Source organism: Ciconia boyciana, chromosome 8 (genome assembly GCF_034638445.1).
Source record: "Ciconia boyciana chromosome 8, ASM3463844v1, whole genome shotgun sequence".
Lineage (NCBI taxonomy): Eukaryota > Metazoa > Chordata > Aves > Ciconiiformes > Ciconiidae > Ciconia > Ciconia boyciana.
In genome coordinates, this window is record NC_132941.1 from 11896769 (window position 1) to 11917484 (window position 20716).

Sequence of the window (20716 nt, forward strand, 5' to 3'; positions counted from 1 at the left end):
CCCTCTCTGATGAGGCTGGCATTCAAAAATCTTAAATCCTACATTCTGAGCTTTTATCTGTCTATATGTGTGGGTCTTGCTGACGGAATTAAGACCAGGTTTGATTGTTTCCCAGAAGCTTACAAGCTGCAACTGAATTTGCAGCGCTAGAGGGACAAACATGACAGTACTAGAATAATGCTTTTTTCTTTCTCATGTATTAATGGTCACTTCATCCCCTGCTCTCTTTTGAAACACAGACCCTCAGGGGTCTGGTCGTATGCTTTCACCTTGGTATCCTACGGTCAGTTTCTGAAAGGCAGCTTAAAACAACATAATTTACTTAACCATCAGAGAAATGGGAATTTTCAGGTAACTACATCTATATGCTCAGCAATTGTGTTCTTCTGAGGGATGTATGAGGTTTGTGACAGAAAACAACCATTAGACCTTGTACAAATGGAGGGATGCATGTTCCTTAACAGGCTTGGAAGCTGTAACTCTTCTCTCTAGAAGTTACTTCCTGAAGGAACGCAACAGATGATCAGGTAATGCAAATGCTCTAGTTTATTGATGAAACAGGACTTGGCTAATGCTGCCAATGAATTCCAAGTGCTGGCCTACTCACTGTTGGTTTTCCATGGCTAGCAGATTTTTAATGGGTGCAGAGAAGGCCTTGACAGGTGTAGAAGAGGAGGTAAGCTGTGTCAGTCTGCACTGAGGAATTTGGGATCTTGGTGATCTGTGCATCATCAAAGCTGTACCAGTTTTTGGTGACTGAGTGCTTGCAGAACGCTGTGTAGTGGCCATCATCCAGAAAACCAGAGTGGTTCTGTAACAAACAACAGTCTGTTAAAACAGAAGGCTCGCTCTTTCTCCTTACAGGCAAAGCTAGGAATTGGCAATCATTTCTTGTTTGCACTTGGAAAAGATGGGAGCGAAGATTCTATCCCCCTTTTGGCCTACAGTGAGGAATATTAATTCAAATAAATGCTTTAAAACAGAGCAAATAGATGATGATTATGCTTCTGGATTTTGCAATATTAAATTTGCAACCCAGCTGTTAGGCCTAATACAGGTCACTATAAGCAGGCCCCACTTCCAGTGAGTGATTGGAAAGGGGACCGTTTAGTCCTTATTTATAGACAGAATCCATGCAGGATCAGCTTGTGGGTTTGTGCTGAAAAGGTTGAGGAGGCTCCAAGCAGGCACTGTGTGCCAGGAGTGCATGGTTTCCAAAACGAGGATGTGGCAGGCAGAAGGGAGAGCTAAGTTATGACTTCTCTGTTCTTTGGTTACGTGCTGTTACTGGATTATGTCCATGGCAGGTAAAAAAAAAAGTATGAAAAACACTACATTTTTTATATATATATATAACTTGTTACTAGTACATTGTTAGTGAAGCAAAGAGGAACCATGCTCTAACTGCAATTTTTAGAGATGACTGTTGCTCTGATCAAGTCCAAACTAGCACAGGCTTCATCTGCTGCCTGAGGCAGGGTGTTACAAATCAAAGCAGGAAAGGCAAAGCTCACCACTACAGCACACAGGCTGTACTCTGCATCCTTGCAGGAAAGTGGAGAACTGTAAGGGGAGAGATCCAGATTGTTGAGTGGATAGCGGATGTCAGTTGAGAGTTTCCTTTTGTGTTTGCCTTGCCATTCAAACCTGAAATAAAATTTTGAACTATTTTAAATAACACTCATCTTCTTTCTTGTATTGTTGTGGTTGCTTAACTGACTTTCCTAGGGGAAGGGAAAAATGACGAATGACTACCCAGCATTTTGAAATAAAGATCTGTATTGAGTACTACCGTAAACTGACAGAAAATGCAGTAAACCCACAAGAGATGTCCAGCAAGAAAATCAAAGCTCTTGCTTCTTGATCCTTCCTCTATTAGAAATGGCAGAAAAATCTTTGGATCGCTCTCACTGCGTCCTAAATGTTTTGGACTGCACTGTTGTCAGCTCTTTCGTGCTAGGCTCCATCCCTCTTTCCTCTGTAACTTTTAGTACAACACTGTAAACTTCATTAATGTGGCCAAGGGCTGCAGCTGGGGACCACAAGTTCATTTGAGCATGTCAAGGAAAGCAGATGCTGAATGGGAAATTAAATAATAACTACATAATGTCATTCTGGGAAGCCAAATCATCCCAGAGTAATTTTCTTTATAGGTGAGAAGTTGTTAAGAATAAATTCTTAAGAATAAATTTAGCATCTGGCCATGCGTGGCTAGTAGAGTCTGCTAGTTGGGAGCTCTTACACTGATGCGCTGCTCTGTTTAGTAGACCTAGTTGCTTAGACCTGATTTAGTTAAGGGATAAACAAAAATACAGTGTCTCAGCTGCAATATGACAAGCAAAACACCCTGTTTCAGTCCTAAGAACCCGTCACAAGCTCTCCTACTTGCCGCAGGAACTCATATTCACAGCGATGTCTGACCATACAACCCACTGTACTAACCTGTGGTCAGTCACTCCTCGGGGGAGTTTTTCTTTCCTTTGGAGAAGAGATCCCAAATGTAGTGAGTGAAACTTGGTGGGCTGGAGTACAGAGTAAGGCAGAACACCTCGTCTGAGATTTCAGGAATGCAACGTGCATGTTTGACAGGTATATTTCTGTAACTGCCCATTTAGCTTCCAGGTATCAAAAGCACTGAAAACACCCATTTGCAGTGATTCTTCTTCCTTTTATGCAAATGCAAGGGACTGTCCTTCATATCTCACAAATCCCAGGAAACAGCCATGTCCTACCCCATACATACTGTACCTTTTTAGGTGAAAAATAATGATCTGTGGTGCCTTGGTTATAGTGGCCTTTACTGCAGCATCTTGTTTAGTTCCACACCAGGAACAGTGGATTTGGTTGTTCCAAGTCAGTGTGTCTTGCTGAAAGAAGCATTTGAGACAGTCCTGTCAAAGGGGAAAAAAAAATAAAAAATCATTTGATCAAACAGATCTCCACCCCTGAAGATCCTAAGCAAGGTAAGAGAAGGGTTTGCTGTATTTTGGAGCTCTCTTCCTCATCGAAGCATGCTGTAGCAAGGCTGGCATTAAAATACACTTGAAACAGAAAGCAGCCAACACTGGCTTCCTTTCTCCCCCCAAAAAATGAGGAAATACTTTGATGAGTGAAAGAAACCCTCACGGTTGCTATTGAACAATCTTAATATCCCTCATCCCATGGCAACTCAGGAGCATGGCTCCCATAATGTTACCAGCCTCTGCGTTCCAGAATCCAGCACAGAAAACCCACTTCTCTTAGGACCAGTTCCAAGACTGTCCATTAGTGCCCAGGAAACCAAAGTGACTAAAAACCTGCATCTTTTTAATAACATATATTAGTCTAAGTCAGTCACCTATTCCCACATGAAGCAGAAACCATCAGGAATGTATTAGAATTCATACCTGCAGAGAGCACCCGCTCTTAGAAGGGATGGGCAGGGAAAGAACAGTGAAGCTCTCAGGTCTATTGGTGGTGGTCTTGCATTCCAGACACGTGATATCGTAACTGAGTTGTCCCTCAAATAACTGTGTGATAATAGATGTTTCACTGACACTCCCTCTGCTTGCTTTTGCATTGGTTACGCATCTTCTTTTGCTTGACTATACAGAAGAAAAAAAAAATTAACAAAATGTAGGTAACCAACTGTTTCAGAAGTGCCTTCACTGGGTTTTAATGGTCGCTGCCCACTGCCTGTGTAGGCTAGTAGTTAGTCTTGTCACAGAACTTGGCTCTAAAATGCTATTACTTTACTTGACGTTTCATACATGCAGAGTTATCTGATTTCCTTCCCTGAGAGAAATTAAACAGAAATATAATATTCTGGACACTAGGCAGGAGTGATAGAATTGCTAGACAAGCTTTTTATCAGTGGATATGAAGAAGAGAAAGGCAGACACGGGGGCATGGCAAACGAAGATTTCAGGCAGATGAGAAAGGGGAAGAATGTAAAGCATGGAAGGAGCAAGGAGAGGGAGAGGTGAGGATAATGGAGCTACAGACAGCATGATCATTTAGATGGGGGCTGCGATTTGATGTAGCATTAGACAAGAAGCAAATGAATTATTGTGTGTACATGGGTATGAAACAAAGGAAGAAAATGACAATTTTTAGCAGCCACATCATGTAGTTCGGAAAAGGAGGATAGGCAGTTATTACATGGAGTGCTAAATGTAAAGAGGAAACAGCTACGGTCCCCAAAACACCACAGCTGGGCTCTTACTTTCTTGAGAGCCTCGTGAAGCTCGTTCAGCACACAGATCAGAAACTCCTGTGCGTCCTGCTGAGTTCTCTTGCTAAAAGTTGGGTACCGCTTCCCAAGGACTGAATGAAAAACCTCTGGGGAAACACAGTCAAATTCTCCAAGCCACATATCGGACATCAAACAGCCAAAGGCAGTCGCAAACTCGCCATTCTCCCTTGGAAAAAATAAACATAAATGTCAGGTAAAGTATGAAAAGATGGTGGCTCCACCTCCAAATGGGAGCACAATACATAAACTTAGAAAATATACGCAGGTACAGTACGGCTCTGACAGCCTGTCAGAAGTTTTGTTTGGTTTGAGGGACTCTGCAGATACTAGAAAGTAGTAGGACTCATCATCGAGACAGCAATGGCAGTAACTAGTATTACCATCAAAATGACAAATTATAATGCTTAAGTTACCCAGTAAGGAAACAACTCGAGGTGTCAGAGGAAGGAGAAGGAAACCATCTTGTGGCCAATTTCACTGTAACTGCCTGGTGGGGAGCTGGTAGGTGGCTGCCTTGGACATTCTCATGGCAACACGTATCCTTTGGAAGGAAAACGGTAGCGCCAAGCAGAAAAATATAAGTAGCGTGAAAAAAATCAACTTACTTGTGTAGGGCTGCTCTGTACTTTCCTGAGAGGAAATACTCCACGAGTGGTGGCACGCTGCAGAGGCACTGCAAAATTGTGTTCATGTAGCATGTGTTGCCCAGATTCCTCAGGCCGGTGAGCCCTGGTTGCTGGCTGTTCCTCTCCTCCATCGGTTCCTTGCAGGAATACTTCACACTTTCCAAGCAAATGGAGTCATACTTCCACCTACTAGCAAAAAAAACCCCACAACAGTAGAAATCTAAAATTATACGGTGCTTTTTGTATTATGTTTTTTAGAAAGCAGTACTGTCTTGAGGAGATGTTTCCTGCTGCTTCAGGACCTTCTTCATAAGTCACATTCACATTTACTTTCATCAGGCTAATACAGTGGTAAAGACTATCATCTCCCACACTAAGCTCTTCCCAATACGGTAAGATACATGATTAAGAGGTATTATTTAAATTCCTAGGGTTTTAGAGTTATTCCTAAAATTCCTCTCAGTCTTTGACTCCATACACAATTACTCGAAAACTGTAACGAGCTGTAAGTAGCTATCATCTCAAGCATTTCTCCCTACAGAACACATATTATATTTCACTTCCTCAGTGGTCTGGTACTTATGTATTTTCTAAAACCATAGGTTGCAGTCCCGATGCTACTATGAACAGGTTGCTCTTTAGACTTTTTCCATAAAATGTTACTTAATTCACATTAAGAAAATTGTAGTAGGTTTGTTTTCTTGCTGCACAAGTCTGTCCTGGACCAAACTCTCCCCATCCCCAGTTAGGCAGAAGAGAGGTCTGAACACAGACGCTGCACAACCCAGATGTGCTCGTTGATGTTGAATTTTTAAAGGCTGCTATTTTCTTCTGATGCAGAAGGAGGGAAAATTCTGAAACCTTGACAATCTTTGTAGAAGAAGAAAAGCCATTTTTTTCCCCTTCAGCTCAACAACATGTGCCCAAGTTGCTGTTTCTGGAGACCCCCCAGGCCAACAGCCATTTTCTATCATCTGCTACCTACAAAACAACTACAAAACTGTTTCCTTTTAAATTTCAATAACAGCAGAGCCAACATTTCCAAACAGATCTACCTATAGACCAATCTCCTATGAAAACACATAATTCTATCTTTTATAGCCATCTCCGAGAAACACCAACTCGGAGGAGAAAACATGTTGGGACCATTGGGTATGGAAGATGGCTGTGAAGCCACCAGCAGCCTCGCAGGGAGCCTGTGCTTGCCCCAGCTCAGGGAGGCTGCCTCTTGCCCTCATTTCTTCATACCATCACCTCTTCCGTCCAGTTTCATGGCATGACTAGCATGGTCCTGCGTGTCCCGTCCCCCGGGCTCCCCTCGCCCCATCGCTTTGTGATGCAGTTCTGTTCTGTTGGTTCTCATCCAGGGGAACGCGGCCGGCCCGACCCACCTCTGTCTCCTTCCTACACGCCACCCAAAACAACCTCGGGAAGAGACGGGCACCCGCCGATTCCACTGGGCAGAGAGTTTCAGCCTGACCCACGTTTATTAATGTTCGCTCATACTTGTATTAGCATTTATTTTTGCCACACTCTGATGGAAGGGCAGTGATGACTGAGGGTGTTTTCCTCAAAACATCACGCTGAATTAGTTTATTGGTGTGTAGAAAATCTTCCTGGGGAAAGGGTAGTGGCAGAAAGTGTCTTTTTAATTAGCTAATGAGACAGTGCAGTTGATCTCTGAATTTCATACACCACTGAAGAGCAGCAGGTTTTCCCTATTTAACATACAATTTGGGAAGTAACAAGCATCCACAGAAGAGGCCCAGGAAAAAATCCCTAATTATCTTACTTGTTAAGCTTCAAGCAAAGGATGTCTCCCAGCACTCTTTGGACAGCTTATCTGCTGTCACTGCTATTAATCTCGCAAATGGTGTGTCTGCAAACCGAGATACAAAAGCAACACACACACACACAACCTCCCACTATTAAAAATCTGATCTACAGTTTTGTAAATGGAACTGTATATTGTACGTACTTTACCAAGAGTTTGAAATGTGTGCTGGTTTTGGCTGGGACAGAGTTAATTTTCTTTATAGTAGCTAGTATGGGGCTATGTTTTGGATTTGTGCTGAAAACAGTGTTGATAACACAGGGATGTTTTAGTTGTTGCTAAGTAGTGCTTACACTAGTCAAGGACTTTTCAGCTTCCCGTGCTCTGCCAGGTGCACAAGAAGTTGGGAGGGAGCACAGCCAAGATAGCTGATCCAAACTGACCAAAGGGCTATTCCACACCATATCACGTCGTGTTCAGCATATAAAGCTGGGGGAAGAAGAACGAAGGGCAGATATTCAGAGTGATGGCGTTTGTCTTCCCAAGTAACCGTTACGCATGATGGAGCCCTGCTTTCCTGGAGATGGCTGAACACCTGCCTGCCCTTGGGAAGGAGTGAAAGGGTTCCTTGTTTTGCTTTGCTTGGGTGCGCGGCTTATTAAACTGTCTTTATCTCAACCCACTTTTGCTCTTCTGATTCTCTCCCCCATCCCACTGCAGGGGAGTGAGCGAGCGGCTGTGTGGGGCTTAGTTGCCTGATGGGGTTAAACCACAACAACATGTTTTAAAATCTAAATTATAATCCCATGGGTTAAACCTAAAACTTTTAACAAGTATGTACAAATGCCTGAATATGTACCAATATGTAAGTATATTAACAGGTTTTTTCCCCACCCTGAAATATTTCTTTAAGTTTTGTTGACTAATCGCAACTAGCTAGGAATTCAATCCTGCCTCTTTCTGCAAAGTTATTCAGTGCAAATATGCCAAGTATGAGGTTGAAATGCAATGCAGTTTCCCCCATGGGGCTGTGATTGTTTGTACCCAGATGGAGGTACTTTGTCAAAGGGCTAGAGGTAAAACGCAGAGACAGATGTTGCAGGTTTATCAAAAGGCCTGCTGCAGACCAACTGCGGTTGACTTGTTTTGCTTTGGATAATTGAAAACACACCAGACATATCCATTACACATGCAGAGTACTTAGGCACTTTTATTTTTATCTCTGTGCAGGTATAGATTGAAGCCTGTAATACATCTGTAGTCTGTACAGAAGTATAGGACTTTCATAAATTCTCTGAAAGCCTGTTTTGATGGAGCCTCCATTCTCATTTCTATGAGAGCATCTCCAACGTTTCTGCAATTCCAAGGCGCCTTGCTTATTCCTGCAGCCCTTCAGGGGGAAAAAAAAAAGTGTGAATGAACTTCTAATAATGTACACTAACACAGAAAGAAAATCCGAATGGGAATTAGGATAGTTGCAACATTGGAGAAAATACCAAGAAAGGACAGGAACAGTAAGGAATTCATGCTACTTTATTGGAATTTAGCCACTTAGATAAATTGTATTCAATGGGACAACTCTCCATATTCTCCTGATTTTATCTTCTTTTTGATAAAAACATGGTAAGTATCTGTTCCTAGTTTAGAATGCAGGGTACACTGCCAGCAGCTTGTGTTCTTCTCCCAGTTAATCAATTTTTGATGCTTTGTGTGATTTTTCTCAGTGTGACTTTTCTCCTTTATCCTTCATTTTAGCAGCTTTTCCAGTCTAAAAAAAAACCAAACAAAAAAGTCAAAATCAAAACTGTAAATATTTTGATGATGGGATGTATAGCTTCGCATTCTGTTAGGGTAAGAAAGGGTTAACAAGGCTTTCTGGCTTTGGGTCACTAGCTTACCTGTCATGCAGTTATAACTATTCCTTCAAAGAAAAATAAGCAGTAATATAAATTGGTTTTATTCTTCTGTCTTCCCATGAACCATTTTTGTCACTAGGGAATGACATAGGTGCTTCCAGTACGTGTCTATCCACGTTCCTAGTTGCTCATGGCATGTCTTTCCTACCCCTGGTCTCTCTCATGACTGGCAGACTCGATTCACACAGCCGCATCCTGGTTCCTGCTCTACACTGCTGCTCCCTTCCCACCGCCTGTTCGGGCTCAGGGGATGTCCCTCCCCAGTCCCTACACACGAGTGGAACAGGAGCCAGATGATATTAGCTAGGAAGTCTTACTTAGAACAAATACCATATTTTCTACCTTGGACTTAACAGAAGGACATACTGACTGATACTCATGTGGGATGGAGGAAGTCAGATGTTTCATGCAAGCTTAGGGAAAGGCTGAGCTAAGGCCACGGCAGAGGCTGAGGAATGACCACAAACATCTGACTCGAAGACACAAAATTCTAGCAAATTTCTGCAACAGATCCGCTCAGTTGCGGCAAGGGTATGAGGGACGAGGAAGCTCCTTCCTGCCTAGGGTCACCTTCCAAGGGCAGCTTTTGTTAGTAGTTAATTGCATTTTTGTGGAAACAAGATGAGAGAAGGATGCCACTGGTTGCAATGGTTGTTACTCACATCTTCTGAAAAGGGAAAGCCTGAAGTTTCAATCTCAGAAAATAATCAGCTCGCCATTTTTCTTTACTTCAAAGGTCCCTGCAAGAAAGAATTTTTCAGGTACTGTTCAAAAAGCAATTTGTTGTAATACTCCTCTTCCCGCTCTGCAACAGCCTTCAGCAATTGTTGGCTCTTAGTTTGCACTTCTACTACTACTTATATCATATATCTGTTTAGATATATTATATCTGTATCTCATACTTGGCACAAAACCAACAATATAGCAGCATGGCACAAACATGGAAAACCACTGCTTAGATTTTTTTTATTATTATTATTAGCTTCTGGTGTAGTGCCAAAACACATGCTGACATGTTCACCCTTCTACATGGTTAAATAATATTGAGATATATTTCATTATTACTAATTAAACAGTAATTAGCCCTATACCCCTGGCATATCTTACCTTTCCTGCCCACTTCATCTGGAATCGTCACGTCAGGAACTTGCTCCTTGATTTTCTTGGCAAGCTCCTGTTACTGGACTAAATATTCTCATCATCTGCTCTAAAAAAAAGCAAATGCACAAAAACATATTACAATCCCCAAAGGCTTAGCAGCTACAAATTGTTCACAAGCTTTATGTTTACAGTGATGCACTAGTGCATGCAACCACAGTATTTTCTAGAATAACTTGATACGCTTAAGTTCTGGCCCCACCATATCTACTATGAAGGAATTGTATCTTGATTTCACTCCATTAATGACAAGCATGAGCACAGCCAACTATTTATTTAGAGCATGAGCACCAAATAAGATATGTTGTAAAACATACTGAGAATAGTAGACAGAAGGAAGGAACCAAGTAATTTGTTTTTCTTATGCAGGACAGGGAACAATAACACTGCAAACTATTTAGCAGTTGGCAGCATTAATGAGGGCTGATTCAACTTCTACTAATTCTTAAAAACGTTCTTACCGAAAGCAAGAGTCCTTGCCTTCCTGCAGAGGGGAACACATTAAAGAAAAGAAGGAAGGTAACTTGAAGAAACATATTGAAAAGCAAGTACTATGGTCATATACAGGCTGATGGCAGCATTAAAAAGCACTTTTTGAAACCATCATTGGGAAAAAATAGGTTAAATTCAATCTATAATAGCTGTCACACAGGTAGAACAAAATCTGTATTGAAAACTATAAATCACTGAAATCATTAAGTGTATTGTCGGTATTTTAAAAAGACTAAATCCATACAGCTGAATTTTACTCTTAGTACTAAAATCAGCAATGCTAACATTCATCATTCAAGAAGGCAAAAGCACAGGCTTATTTCCACTTTTTGTGGAATCTGAATCAAGACCTTGATTTACTATTTCAACATAACACGATACACAAATCCATATCAGTGCTACCCACTGCAAGCTCAGGGGCTGAGAATTAACTTACCATTACTCTCACCACAAAATAGATTACTTGCAAGGAAAAGTGTTAATTGTAAAAAGAAAGATTAAATCATCAGAAGTCTTTTCAGAAGCATTGTTGTATTTAAAAAAATGTATTTTTTTTCCAATTGATCTTTTAGGAACATTCAACATGAACTGTTACTACCAGGTTTTCAGGTGTAGTCTCTTCCCCCCTCCAAATCCTTGCTGTGTTAAGTGTTGTGGCATTAAAGTGAGATGCCACCACAAAGAATGAAAGTGAAGGAAATCACTGCTGCAGGCTTAAAAGCCAAATCCCTCGTTTTGCGAATCACATGGCTGCTGAGCAGCAGCTAGGAAACCAGGAGACTCATATCTCTATGTATTTTGCCACAATGTATTTGGGGTTGGTTTTCTCTGAAATGTTTCAGCACCTAAATACTGCAAGAAAGCAGTCAACAATGCTGAATTTGCTGCATTAATTAAAAGATTAAATTAGCCCACTCATATATTTGAGATTTTTGCATAAAGAAATATTGATGCTGGAGGAAATTAAAGTGCATTTTAAAACAGAAGTTACATAAACAACCAACACTACTCTACAAGTACATAATATTCAGTTTAATCGGTTATTGAATGGTTTTTCTTCTAATCAAAATAGCCTGAGAATGGTGGTAGGGAATCAAAACTATCGGTCAAGGAAAATAACGTAGCTTACCTATTTCCCTATATCAGAGATATTCTTTAAATACCCTTTTAGTAGGAAAGTCACTGAAGTATTTCAGATTTTTGCTAAAAGTAATTAGAGAAGGTTTGAATTAGTATTCCTGTACTTAAAAACTAGGCTCTAACAAGATACACTGATACTTTGTTTTTGGAGAGTTAACAGAATTTCCAGTGCTGCTTCTACTTTCCTCCTCATCAGTAATCTAAAGGAAATTTAAAAGCTAAAGGATCACAACTCTTCTCTATTCACAGAGCACTTCAAGAGTGACGAGGTTTTAGCAGAGGAGTGACACTTGATGTTCTCAACCAAATTAAATTACATGGGGTAATCTTCATGTTCCTACAGCCTGACATCAATAGGACATGGTATTACCCCAACAAGGTCAGGCTACTTCTTCAAGCCAATTTTTTTTTCTTTTTCTTTGCCACCACACCTTTCCAACACCTTCCCTGAAGGATACTTATATTTATGATTTTTTTTCTGCTAGCATGAAGGAGAAGATAATTTGTGAAAGTTGTAATTTTTCCCCCGCTCAATTTAGACATAGGCTTCTCATATAATTCTAGCTGTACATCTGACAGAGTAAGCTAGCACTCTTGCTGCGAAGATGTACAGAAATACGTACAGTGTTAACTACTCTAAGTCTTACATACATTCCCCAACCCTATTTGTCCATTTTGGTCTTGGAAAGACTTCAGGCCCTAGTCACTGCAACACGGAGCAGAGGGAACACTCCTTGCTATCACACACACCCATCACAAAAGTCACATCTGTTTATTTTGTTAAGAAATGAGTCACAGGCAAAACTACTGAAGACAGGTATCATGGTTGCAAAAATTAACTGTGTGTTGTTAAGTATTTGTCAGGAAACAAAGAAGTTTCCTAACTTTTACTCACAATTTTCCCAAAACAGTTTTCCTACTTCATACACTGAATTTGGTCACATTTTCACAACACCTGAGGCTCCTCTAGAAATCCTTCCCAGTTTGAAGAGCCAGCCTCACCTTACAGATTAACTGTTGCTGTTACTTGGCTAAGAATATAGCACTAAAAAAGTGTAAGTACATCTTGAATAACTGCCCTTTACCTTACAGCAACAGAAAGGGATGCAGTCAGGCATCCATGAAGCAGCTCCTAATTCAAAACAAATATTGTGAAGAGCTTTAAGATATTTTTGTCTCATTTACCCATTAACCCCATCACATATGTTTGTCTACTATGAGAGTTTTCACTTTTCACCCCCCGCTAGTTTCTGGTGTTAGCCAAAGTTGAGATACCTCAAAGGCAGACAACTGCTTTGATCCAGCATCGCAAATTCTACTTTTCCGCATAAAGAGTTACTTAAATTCACCCAAATAACCTTTCAGACTAAGACGGACAGCAGAATTCTGTAAACAAGAATAAATTTATTTTAGATTCTTTAAAGATTTAATGATATACAAAATGTATACAGTATTATATCCTTAGAACATTTTACCTTTCCCTGTCAAACATAAAACACATTTAAACATCTATTGTGTTCGTGCCTTAGGTCTGTATCTATAAGATACACTACTGAATAAAAAATTTATAGAGCTATATACTGCCCTTTTAATTAAAAATTACAAATTAGTACCTATGTAACAAAAAAAAAATCGCAGCATGAAACTTCAGTTGGACAACAGTTTTTTCTTGCTGAATGCTCAACAATATTTGGGACAGTTAAATTACATTTTATTGGCATGAAAGGTGCATTGCAATCTCCCGTACTTTACATAATACTAATCCAACCCTAGTCTCTCTTAAATAAGTACCACAAATAACATAACATTAAAGATGTTTTCTACACAATTTTAAATACATTTAAAAGTTATGCGTACATTCGGTTTTGATATACTGGTTTTACGAGATCTTTGGAAGGCATAACTTCTGAAGCAGTCACTACATATGAGGAAAAGCACTTCCAACTTGTGTTCTTACAAGGCAACTTACTGGACCAGTACATACTATTTCTTCTATTAAATATGATTATACCGGTCTATCATGGCTTTGTTACTATTTGATGGTGACTTGATAAAATTGAAATGTATAAAACAAGAAATTTCATTATGCACAATTAGGGCTCTATTCCACAAAAAAAACAGCTTTACAGCCATGAAGCTGAATCCTGATTCAGGAGACTCTCTCTCTCTCTCTATTGGAACAGATCAAGTTCCTACCTTCAACCTCAGCCTACTGGCATCCTATACACACCTCATTTGGCTCTGTCCTCTTCAAAAGGCCAGATTAAAAGACATCTGGTGAGAAAACATTAGCGGAACACTTCCCAAACCACTCAAAGTATACTCTGGCATTACAGAGGTAGGTGCTTTCTCCTGTCTTTTGCTGATTAACAGTAAGACAGCTGCCAAACAGACAAATGCTTTACCTTAAAACATCAACTACCAAAATCCTTTTGGTTGAAGGCATATTGCACTCCACAGGACTACAGAGAGAAAATCCTCCACTAAACCAAAACAAAATAAAAAATAAACCTTCTGCTAAAAAGCCCCTTTAAAAACATATCTTAAATACTTGTCATTATTCAACCTTTAAAATGATCAGCTGCCAAGCTGTTCTCTGTAGATGGTTATCACAAGTTGTTAGGTCCTTAGATTATGGACCAGCCAAAATTCCACTTAGACAGCAATCCTTGTTTTGACATATCTTTCTTTTAGTTATAGTGAAGGAAAGATAAGTGACAACTTGGTGACATTCCATGAAGTCTGGATGAAGCCACCGATTTGGTCACATCGTTAGAGCATCAAACGAATAGAATTAGCTGAATCGGATTCTTTGGTGCAGCTTCCAGGCTGAATTGTCAATTCAGGGGAATCATCCTGAGGAAATATGATCTTGTCAGGTGTGTAATCATTCCTCTTCAGATCTGTACAAACAAAATGAAGTCATATTGATTACTACTCCTTGAGCCAGTAGAATCAATGGGGCATAAAAGTCTTCCAAAGACTCGGGTATGCATATGTACTTATAAAGAAGAATTCCTCAATATGCACTATGTCAAAAAAGGATGTTTTTATCATACATGTAATCGGAAGCCTAAAGCTCTGCTTTAAAAAGTGATGGAAACCTCAGAATTATTTTATTTACAGATATTAAAAGCAAGTATTGAGTCAACTTTGCACAGAAATTGGATCCTTCCATGATCTGTTTTGATGTTACCAGGATTTACAACTCAAATTTAAAATAAAATGACCTCTCTTCATGTGAGAAATAACATGGAAGTGTGAAACAGGCAGGAATCATGCAAGTTCCTTAGGTTGTTCTGCTGGAGTCTACAAGCCTGATACAGAGAAACAATTTCAAGGTTTGAGATGACTGTCCATGCAGTGAAAATATCTGGAATTGAAAGTTTTTAATGGAATTAATTTCTGCAGACCTGGACATGTTTTTAAAAACAAACAACAAAGAAACAAACACCTCATAAAACCAAACAAAAAAAACAACAACCAAAAACCCCCAAGCACAAGCACAATTTTATTTAAAAAGCCTGAAGGTTTGCAATCAACATGACCTGCTTTTCCTACTTTTTCTAGGAACCTTTATCATTTTTTTACTGTATCTTCTGAAGTCTTGATCAATCTAGTCTACCTTCCTCAAATACTGTGCATATGGATATAGAACACACAGACATTCTTAATTCCTTCATTTAGGATTTTATCTTAAAATGGCATATAGTTTTAAAAGTTAAATTATAAAACTGCTGTTTATTACTTATTCCACTTTCACAGCATAACATAACTATTTCATTACAGACAACATTTCATGACATGAGTGTCTCAGAAGAAATACAGCAACGCTTACCAGGAAGTTTAAGTTTCCTGCAGCAGGAATTACAGTGATGCTTCGCTCTGAAGTTTTTTATTGCATCCTCTCCCAAATTGGCCGGACCAAACACCATATCATATGACCTTAGAAATAAAGAATAAAGTGCACATAAACATGGGTTGCATGTGTTCTCTGGTGAAAGTTTTATAATACTTTTCTTTAAATCCTTCTTTAACCTTACCTTTTTTCTCCAGCTTTTATCACAGAGGGATCTGTCAAATTTTCACCAACACCTTCAGACAGCACATGAAGAAAAAGTTAAATCTGATACATTACATAAATGCATTAATATTGAAAAGCCTTGGCGTCCTTAGCTATGACTTCTCAGCTTCCCCAAGAATAAAAGCGGGGGGGGGGAATCAAACAAAAACAACAAACAAAAAAACCCCAACCCCAACCCAAATGATATGTGGTACTCTTTATCCTTACAAAAATTGCTCCTAAACAAGCACTTTGTACTTCTCAGATTTCTTCCATCTATTTTTACATCTGCCTGCAATTCCTAACTTTAGTTTTCACCCGCGTGAAAGAAGTTTCCTATATAGTTCTCACAGACAGAATATCTGACAAACAATTCAGGATAAATACAGCTTACCATATTGGCACTACACAACTGTGCCAAAAAGTAGAATTTTTTATGGCGCGTATCATTAGGAAAAAATGTATATATTTATATTCCCTGTGTTGCTGTAAGATTTAATGCCATTTTAAATAAGACAACCGTAGATTCAGATTAAACAGACCAAGACACACTAAATAATGCTTCTTATTTATTACAGGCATACGAATTCTCAATAAAACACTATCACAAAAGAAAAACCTACATACATCTATCTTGGTCCCAATCCCAATTTCAAAATAAGGACATTACCTTGCAGATCTAGTACCAACAATTCTCCTCTTGTATACTCATATGTCCAATGGCTGAAAGCTAACATAACCTCCTCGAGCATGTTAGTTGGAATGATTTCATCACCATTATTGTTGTTATATTTTCTAAACTCTCCAGTCATGCACTCTTCAACTGCAAACCACTGGCCAGCAGAGTGGCAATATAATAGGAAAACTTCCAGGAACCTATTAAAAAGCATATTTAATGAATGTATTTCCAAAATAAATGACAAATATATCATCACTACTAGATTTTTATTTGATTTACTAATAATTTAAATAATTTGAAACTATTACACAAAGTCATTTGTATTATCACACTAGGCTAGAATCGGTGCAAAAAGTGTCAATAGAAAATATACAACACTTGACACATTCATAGTAATGTTCTGAGACATATATTCACATATCAGTACCTTAATATATTTGATCCATCTGTTACCAGGCCTGTAGGCACTCTTCTATGTCAAAAGTATGCAACATAATGGAAGTTTAAATACACTGACCTTGGAGAGTATGGAATGGATTTGGGCTTCATTTGATTGAAAGCAAAGGTGAGCTTCTGTGCTGCCCTCTGCTGTTGGATTTCCTACAATTCAAAGCCCATATTTCATTAGCTGCATTATATGACAGGGAACATTAAGGAGCCAAAAAGGCAGCAGGAACAGTAAGTGTCTCTTCACCCAAGACAGAGTAACTTATTACTTGATTTTTAAATTATGTCTACATTTTAAGAGTTTGAGGTCTTTGATTAAGTAAACCATACTGGAGCAGAGTTTTTAACCCTTCAGCTCATAGAGAACCTCAGACTAACTTTTTTTTTTTCTTTTTTTAATAAGTATGTACTAGTTTTGGGGGGGGAATCCTGTTTAACATATAATGCCTGTCTATGTTTAATAATTGACAAGGATAAAACTTACCCTCAAGCACAAGTGTAACACAGTGTCCTCCTTATAAATGCTTGACCAAGTATTCACAACTTCAGGAAGAAAAGACTTGATGATATAAAGATGTCCTGATTTCAGGATATCATATTCTGACCATGTGCATACTACTTTAAGAGCTCGACGTAAACCTCCTCCCATCTCCTCTTTACTTAAAAATTCAATTTTAGCACAGAGTCCTAGTTGTGACCAGGAAGACATGCTGTTGTTCAAGATGCTGGGAGAACTTTCTTCAAGGCGATACACAGTGACTGGTTCACCTACATTACAACACAAAAAGCAGTTACTGCATTTAATTTTCCAAGTTTAAAATTAAAAGCACTGAAACCCTACAGTTTCTTAAATTTCAACATTCTGCAATATTAAGTTGCTACCAACACCCTGAATTAACAACAAATTTTAAACTACCCAGTGGGAAGACCCCTCTCCAACTTCTTTCATACAGCAGCAAAGTAGTACAGTGGTTTTGTCCTCCTAATTAGAACTATTAATGATACTGTTCAAACAGCATTAAGAACAATGAATAAAGTTTGTCTACACTTTACAGGAGTCAAAACAACTTAAAGGAATCCTTCCAGAATAGTTATAAAAACTGTTAGTACAATACTGTCATCACCGTATCACCATTTCTGAGGACAACAACAATTAAATCTAGATTTCATAATCAAGTGAGCTAGAAAAGGTGTCATATTCATTTATTTTTGAGTGCTACAAGACAGACACTAGACTTCTTTTAGTTCACTAAAAGTTTAGTTTCACACTTGCTGTGAGCAAGTGTGAAATTTGGCTTGATCATTCTATATTAGAAGAAATCTGTACAGAGTTTACTTTTGTTTTCTTCCCCAAAAGACCACAGTGAACCAGCAACAAGAAGTACAATTCTTACCTCTGGGAGGCACAGGAGTGAATGGAATGCTCTGTGATAATCTCATCAAGTTATTTCTTTCTACAGCTAGAGGAAAATTACAGCATCCATTAAAGTTCAAGGATCTAACAAGTGTCATGAAAAATATGAGCATTAGTTCATAAGAGGGACTGACCTGAGTAATAGTAATTGATATCCATGATAGGCTTGAAAGGAGAAGCAATGCCTGAAAGATTAAAAATAAAAGAAAGAAGAAAAAAAGAGATACTGCCTGCTACCTGTATGGTGTATTAAAATTACCACATGCAAAGAACACTTGCCAAGTAACTACAGTTTGAAAAAGATTTGCTGTGCAGAAAATTAAGTAGCATGTTTAGCTCTTCAGTACCTCAGCGTGCGGGAGAAATTTGTAGTGCTCAATGGTAGGCTATTTATTTAAAAAAAAAAAAAAAAATCACTATTATGTGTCCGTTAAGTTCCAACTTAGTAGTAGTTAAATACATTCTCATACAAGACACACACAGTTACTTATATGAAAAGCTCCCAGGTTGTTTATAGCAGAAACAAACTTACCATTCAATGTATCTTCTTCAGATGGCCTGTGAAATGCCACAAAACCAACAGTCATTGCTTCTTAAAAACTTATTTTGTATTCACTGATTTTGACACATCATCCTAGGTCACCTTGTTAACCTCACAGTACTGCTTTTATCCTATTTTTTCAAGGGCAGTACAGGTTTCTTAATTACAAAACAGTAATGGAAGGCTGTTAAGTAATCTCATGTTTTTAGAGCTATACTTTAAATACCACCAAGTCACGCACAACATTATGTAAAGTTTGCATCACAAGAGCTCATTCCCACAGAGGTGCTTTAATTAAAACTTGTTCACAACAGCTTACCCTTCTGTTATCAGATTAATAAGGTAATGGCTTTAACAGTTAACTCAGGGGATAATTGTTAACAAGAGCAATGTCTACACAATTTCAGAGAAGGTTTACAGTTTGAAAGGTTGGGGGTAAAGACCTTTACCAGGAAGCTAGCTCCTCAGTAAGTGTCAGCACAGTCATTTTCATTTAAGGGCATGTTTCGCCCTCTGACATGTGACCCCATTAATCTAAATAGAACCTGTCAAAGCATTCCAGTGAACACATTCAGTTATTTATTAGAAAAAAACCTTAAACCTTATTTTTTCATTAAATGCAACTGAATACCACTACAGCCAAAGACAATAACCAAAAAGAAAAACAAGTCAAAATATAGAGTAATAAAATTGCTCCATTAGTAGAAAGCTTACTTACATTTGACTGCTATTTGAAGGTCTACCTTGTAACCAATCCTTTAAAACAAAGGAGAGGAAAAACGAAGAAGGTTTCGGTTTTGTAAGGAAAACATAGTACATTTAATTAGAGGTGGGATGGTAATGTGTTTTAAAGATCTTGCAGTACAGCCTGTTTATCGGAAATACTTCACCAGGCTGTACTGAACTGCAGTTGAATGGAAAGACTCAAATACAACTGAGGAACGGTAACTACAGTTAAAAGAATAGATAAGGCTATACATTCACTACTGTTTTATGGATTATATAAATAATTCTTTTCTTAAACAAATAGTTGTCATTTTTCCATAAAGAGGAAGCAGCATATGTTTTCATAGTGAGAATATGAACAACTCCTTCCCTTAGTCAAAATAGGTCCCCTTCTGTTGCCTCCTTGAAAAAATGAGTCCACAAATCAGTATTATTCTTTACACAATCTGTTTCATCACCTTTATTTGTTCACAGTTTCTAGTTCTGCTTAACAACAACAAAAAAGGAGGATACAAACCGTCAGTAAGGCTGCTTTAGAGTCTACTTGCTGAGTGTCTTCAATTGATGCTCTTCTACTCTTACTGTATACTACAAATGAAAGAGATTCATAACTGGACAAAGAATGGCATGTGTTATTGTTACTTACCTATTTTCTAATAGAGTGAACAACTAGACAGCTTAACCTGGCTCTCAAAAAAGGCCTGATCCACAACTATCTGACCTTTACAAGTTTCCAACACAGTTCTGACTAGAACACTTAGCTTTTTATTACTCTAGCTATCTGTGGCAAATACACGGTAACAGAATTAAGCTGGCATGACTAGAAGAACCACAACGAGACACAGAAGCGGATTCAAGTAGCGCCAATCATGAAAATATTTCAAGATGCTTTAACTTTTTGTGATTCCTTTTTATCATCTTAGAATATGCATTATCAATACAATTTTGAGATAAAATTAGGTCACCTGAAAAGATGACACACTTACGTTGTTCTGAATGGACTGTCAGAGGGTCAGTAAACCCACCGCAAGAACTAGATTGTCTTAGACCACAGTCAGTTTGAAGACCCTACAAAAAAAAAAAAGTATCATTAGTCATCATTAGCATTGTTTTCAACTAGTACTATTTTGGCACACAATCTGCCCAGTTTTCTTTTCTAGGACTATCTAGGTTTTTTGTTTGGTGTTTTTTTGGTGGGTTTTGTTTGTTTTTTTTGTTTGTTTGTTGTTTTTTTTTTTAAACTTCTGGATGTACCTCAAATACCTTGCTGCACAAAAATGTACAAGTTGAATGCATAATTCAGTTAAAGGGCTCTTCACAGTAACCATCAGCTCTAATATTTTCAGGTGTACATTAAGACTACTGACCCATACTAAAAGAATTCTTTTAAAGAGAACATTACAATAGGATACAAACTACAGAAATGTACATTACACTGGATCTCTACAAGCACCAAGTTCAGCTATTCTGTCACATGCCTTTATTAACTATCAATTCTCATTTAAG

The 20716-nt window shown here is 38.5% G+C and overlaps 2 protein-coding genes across 4 annotated transcripts in view; both read right to left on the reverse strand.

Moving 5' to 3' along the window:
- Positions 1-593: 593 nt before the first annotated feature.
- On the reverse strand, positions 594-4991 carry USP50 (ubiquitin specific peptidase 50). The gene is made up of 6 exons (XM_072870168.1): positions 4840-4991; positions 4205-4400; positions 3387-3584; positions 2749-2891; positions 1515-1647; positions 594-811 (listed from the first exon to the last, which is right to left on the reverse strand). Exons 1-6 carry the CDS (start codon positions 4989-4991, stop codon positions 635-637), a joined length of 999 nt encoding a protein of 332 aa, XP_072726269.1. The 3' UTR covers positions 594-634.
- Positions 4992-7841: 2850 nt separating this feature from the next.
- Positions 7842-20716, reverse strand: part of TRPM7 (transient receptor potential cation channel subfamily M member 7) — a 64924-nt gene continuing 52049 nt past the window's right edge. Inside the window, exons 29-45 of one of the 3 annotated variants that reach the window (XR_012043698.1) lie at positions 20197-20278; positions 19728-19798; positions 19203-19240; positions 18476-18501; positions 18078-18128; positions 17924-17989; positions 17014-17297; positions 16600-16682; positions 16074-16279; positions 15384-15435; positions 15179-15285; positions 13907-14243; positions 12616-12726; positions 11330-11403; positions 9658-9757; positions 9213-9290; positions 7842-8402 (exon numbers count right to left, since the gene is read on the reverse strand). Coding sequence is in view for 1 of the 3 variants with exons in the window: in XM_072869247.1 (XP_072725348.1) it covers positions 14113-14243; positions 15179-15285; positions 15384-15435; positions 16074-16279; positions 16600-16682; positions 17014-17297; positions 17924-17989; positions 18078-18128; positions 18476-18501; positions 19203-19240; positions 19728-19798; positions 20197-20278 (1197 nt within the window). In the remaining 2 variants the exon portion in view is untranslated. The other 2 variants (XR_012043697.1, XM_072869247.1) reach the window with 2 other exon arrangements.